Genomic DNA, 4,535 nt, shown 5'->3' with positions numbered 1-4,535 from the left:
AGGTTAAACATGAATTAAGTGTTTGACACATCTTTTTCCCCAACCCCTGTGGAAGGATATGACACAAAATGTGATTTATTCGAGCTTGTTACACATCAGGAACAAACTACTCTCGTGGACAGCCTGAGATGAGTGTATTTCAACAGTACTTATGCATATGTAAATAAAAGTCTTCATTTATTCTAGAAAAATCTATAAGTATGCAAGGAACGGAGAAACAACCCCCACCCCACACACCTTACTTAATTCCTCTAGTCCTAATGACTGACATTCCTCCAAACTATTTTGTCTCCACCGATGACATCACTCCTTTGAGAAGTCACTGGGTGACCACTTTCCTCTAGCCGGTGGTCACTCCAGCGCAAAGGTCACTTCCTTCCTCTTGAGGGTTTGGGGAAGGACATCTCAGGGTCCCAAAGTGAAGGGCAGGGCACTAGGATGAGGCAGACAGCACGCGCTCGCGTATGTCACCATCCCACTCAGCTCAGGGCGGGGCACTGTCCTTCCTCCTGATGCAGAGACCCTGAGCTCCGGGAATTTCCCTAGCACAGGGGCTCAGGCTTTTCCAGCCACCATGCATAAAAGAGGCGCACAGGGCCCCAGAGCCTCAGATCGCACCTCAGGGCCTCCAGCCAGCTCCTGCTCTCCAGACTCCAGCCACACTCATACCCAGTGCCATGGCCCCAGCCACCCGTTCACTCCTCCGTGCCTCTCTGCTGTTGCTGCTGCTGCTGCTGATCACCAGCCGCCAGACTACAGGTGGGACCTGCGCTGCTGTCCCTGGAGGAGCCTCAGGTGGGCGTTACCGCCTACAGTCCCTCTGACCCAGTGTGTTTTCCCACAGGGGCAGTTGTGGCCACCGAGCTGCGTTGTCAGTGCCTGAAGACGATATCCAGGATTGATTTCAAGACCATCCAGAGCTTGAAGGTGACACCTCCAGGACCCCACTGCACCCAGACAGAAGTCATGTGAGTGTCTCCACGGCAGCCTCTGCCACTGAGTCTCCCAGACCTTCCTGCTGTCCCATGCTCCAGTGGGACCTTGTGCCTTACAAAGGCCCCCCTTTCTCTCTGCAGAGCCACTATCAAGGATGGTCAAGAAGTTTGCCTCGACCCTGAAGCCCCCTTGGTTCGCAGGATCATCCAAAAGATTCTGAACAAGTGAGTGTTGAGTTGTGCTTACACTTGATGGCAGTCTCAGAGTACTAGGTTCGAGTCCTGAAAATTGTATCGGGGAAAAATCAAGGTTAACCAGAGACCAGAAACCGGGATCATTACTTTCATAGTTAGCCTTGCCTTGTGATCATCAATTCATTCTAATGGTATAAAGATATGAACTGCTTTCTACACACTGAAAAGCCGTACTCTAAAGGATAGTCGCTGTGTGTGTCCCCAAGAATTAAGTAGAATTGATTAGTGGCATTGTAAAGCCTATTGTCTATTACAGTGATACAGTACTTATCTCTGCCCTTTCCATGTCTTTGGGCTGTAAAATGTAACTCCTGGTTTGGGTCAAGGTGTGCCTCTGAGGCTTCTTGATGAGGGTCAGAGGTTTACCAGTGGGACCACTTGAAATTCAAGAGTAGGCTCTCCCTCTTACCCTCTCTAAGTGGACAATAATAGGTGCTAGTCATGTTAACGCTATAGCTTAAGGGAAACTGCATCTTTACAGTTTTATTCTTCATATCATTTGGACTGCCAGAAGCTAGTACAATTGGAACCACCAACTCTAATGTTATAATATCAAAGCATCCAGAATGTTGATTGCTAGATAGTGCAGCCATGGCATGGGCAACAGTCCCCTGGTGGGAGGCTAGAGGTGACTGCGCTTGGAGAATAAAACAAGGTCCAGAAGGTGGAAGAAAAGAGCAGTCAGTCTTTTGAGTGCCTAATAACAGCAAGCCTTTTCTCATCACAGAGGCAAGACTAACTGACCTGGAAAGAATTGGGATGTGGGCTGCTGTACTTCAAGGAGAAGAATCAAAGAGAAAACAACACCCTGGAAGCCTGGATGGTTCCTGATGTGTTTTTACTGTCTGAAAGTTTATTTATTTATCTATCTATCTATTTATTTATTTATTTATCTTTCAACTCTCAGATATTGCTATGATCGTTGTGATATTTAAAGAGATAAGTGTGTTTGGCAATTCACTATAATATTTTAAAAGGTCATTTTAATATGTTAAATAAAAGTTATTTACTTACGTAGTTGGAAGATGATGAACGTTTAGATCTGTCCATTCATTACTTTCTGAGGGGATGAGTTAGGTGCTAGCTCTGTCATGCCTCTAGTATAATAGAGACTGGGCATAGGGGGGTGCATAGACAGATGCAGTCTACTTTTGAGGTAGGATTGTGCATGTACAAATCAGGTTTTATAAGTATTGAGAAGAACAGAACAGCTGTTATTTATTTTTCAGTGTTTTTCAGTGTTTTTTGCACTATGTACATAGCATTTATTGTCTTTTTAATAACTGTAATGTTGTGAATATCCCTTGGACATTTTATGTCTTCTTTGTAAGGCACAGTGCCTTGGTCAGCAATTATTTTGTCATGCTTTCTTATGTCTTGAAGTAGAAACATTTATTTATTTGTGTACTTTTAAAAATAACATTTGTAAATAAAATAAAATTTTAAATTAAAAAGATTCCATGCTTAAGTTTGTTTTATACATCTCAATCTTTTGTTCCCCCAATGTACCCAGGGCATTGTACCATTGCTCCTATAGGGACAGATACTAGCTGAAGCCTAACCCTAACTTCAACCCTAACCCCCTATGTGGAAGCTATCAGGACAATGGAATTCAGAATAAATCTCAGGAACTATATGCTATTTTCATGTACTTAAAACTGAATTACTAAAAGTGAATTGTGAGTTCCAATTCAGCTTTGTCTTGTTGAATGACTCAGTTATGCCATATTAATATATGTTCTGTCTGCATCAACAAAACAAACTCTTTATGTGAAAAATAATACAATTAGATTACCAAGTTACTTAAGAGTCTCAAACGTCAAAGCATCTAATTTACCTAACAATGAGAAATTCTATAGAGTTATCAAAAGAGATTGATTTGTTCTGGTTGGTACACATGATCTGACCTGAGTCTGGATTCCCTGCCACCACATAAAAACTGTACTTGTTGTTGATTTCTGCCCGCCATATGAACTCACACACATGTGGGTACACAGCCACACAAAATAAACATACATACTATACACAGACACTTGCACACAGTCACATAAAAGAAACACACAGTACATGCACAATACACATATAGTACACACACACACACACACACACACACACACACACACACACACACTTTCATTGGATCCTATAAAATTGCATAGCTCCTCCTCCAAACAAGGTCATGAATTTATTAAGAGTTTTATTGCATCCCATACTTCCTCTCCCTCCTAAACAAAACAAACAGGAAAAACATTTACTTCCTTATTGGGTGATATCTAGTATCCTTTTCCTTCCCTTTTCAATAACAAAAGGCAAGGCACTAAATTGCTCTAGAGAATGTGGTGCCTGCATCCATCATAGCTTCCCAAGGAGTTTGCAAATATTCTGTTGCCTGTCCTGACAACATCCTTTTACTTGGTTGGTTGAAACACTTATAAAAGATAAATCCTAGCTGGAGAGAGTTCTTGTTCATTTTGTTTTGAGAAATGGCTCCTGGAGTCCCAGACTGGCCCTAGCTCTTGACCCTCCTCCCTCAGCTTGCAAAAGGCTGGTCTTACAGGTTTGAGTTACCATATCCAGAACTGGATTTTAACTTTCAGCGAAACAGAGACTGTGAGATTCTAATGGAGGGTATTCAGGCTAGTTGCCATGTACCAAAATCCATGTAAGGGTGAAAAACTTTAATTACTTAGAAATTCTGATGGCAAAGGTCTGGACTTCTCTTACTAGTAGTGGTGGTGGTAATATTTCCACAGGTCAGACTAGACTGCTTAGTAAGTGGAATTATTATAGTAAACTGAGATCTCATGTCTAACTATCATATGTATAAAGTTTTGCTAGACTGAAGCCGTTTTTCTCTTGCTGTGTTTGAGACAGGGTCCCTCTATGTAGGCCTGTCTGGAACTTGCTGTGTAGACCATGTTGGCCTCGAACTCTCAGAGATCCACCTGTCCCTGCCTGAAGCAATTATATTATACTTACATAGGTTGTTATCTTGGTGCTATTAAAAACCTTGAGTATGCCCTACAGCATTCCACCGTTGTCCCTCACTAAATACATGCTGATTATTATATTAGGAAATAACTATATTTCTGTCAATTTTCCATGTTTATTTCTCACAGTGTTGAGTTATTAGTTCAATACTGGGGCTGGTTACTTTGATTTTAAATGTTCGTTTTCACTGGGCAACGTGGGTGCCATTAGCTTCACTCAGAGTTTTGTTAATACTCGTCTCACACAGCTCATACTTGTGAGAGTAGGTTATAGTGTCAGTATATTGAAGCATCTGTTCTTTTTCTGACAAGTTTATTTTATTTATTTATTTATTTTTGTCCTTCAACTTAAATT

The 4,535-nt window shown here is 41.7% G+C and overlaps 1 protein-coding gene across 1 annotated transcript; it reads left to right on the top strand.

Moving 5' to 3' along the window:
- Nucleotides 1-627: 627 nt before the first annotated feature.
- On the top strand, nt 628-2,624 carry LOC127232104 (C-X-C motif chemokine 2). The gene is made up of 4 exons (XM_051198070.1): nt 628-759; nt 845-968; nt 1,077-1,160; nt 1,918-2,624. The coding sequence occupies exons 1-4, from the start codon at nt 678-680 to the stop codon at nt 1,931-1,933; spliced, it is 306 nt and encodes a 101-aa protein (XP_051054027.1). The 5' UTR covers nt 628-677; the 3' UTR covers nt 1,934-2,624.
- Nucleotides 2,625-4,535: the final 1,911 nt, after the last annotated feature.

The sequence above is a fragment of the Phodopus roborovskii genome, unplaced genomic scaffold (assembly GCF_943737965.1).
Source record: "Phodopus roborovskii unplaced genomic scaffold, PHOROB, whole genome shotgun sequence".
NCBI lineage: Eukaryota > Metazoa > Chordata > Mammalia > Rodentia > Cricetidae > Phodopus > Phodopus roborovskii.
Note: the sequence above shows the minus strand (reverse complement) of the source record. Positions and strands in the feature narration are given on the sequence as shown.

Excerpts from the sequence above, each read along its gene's own strand:
- LOC127232104 (XM_051198070.1), top strand. The coding sequence starts at position 678 with ATGGCCCCAGCCACCCGTTCACTCCTCCGTGCCTCTCTGCTGTTGCTG. Across the intron at positions 760-844 it reads CACCAGCCGCCAGACTACAG|GGGCAGTTGTGGCCACCGAG; the intron begins GTGGGACCTGCG and ends GTTTTCCCACAG. Across the intron at positions 969-1,076 it reads TGCACCCAGACAGAAGTCAT|AGCCACTATCAAGGATGGTC; the intron begins GTGAGTGTCTCC and ends TTCTCTCTGCAG.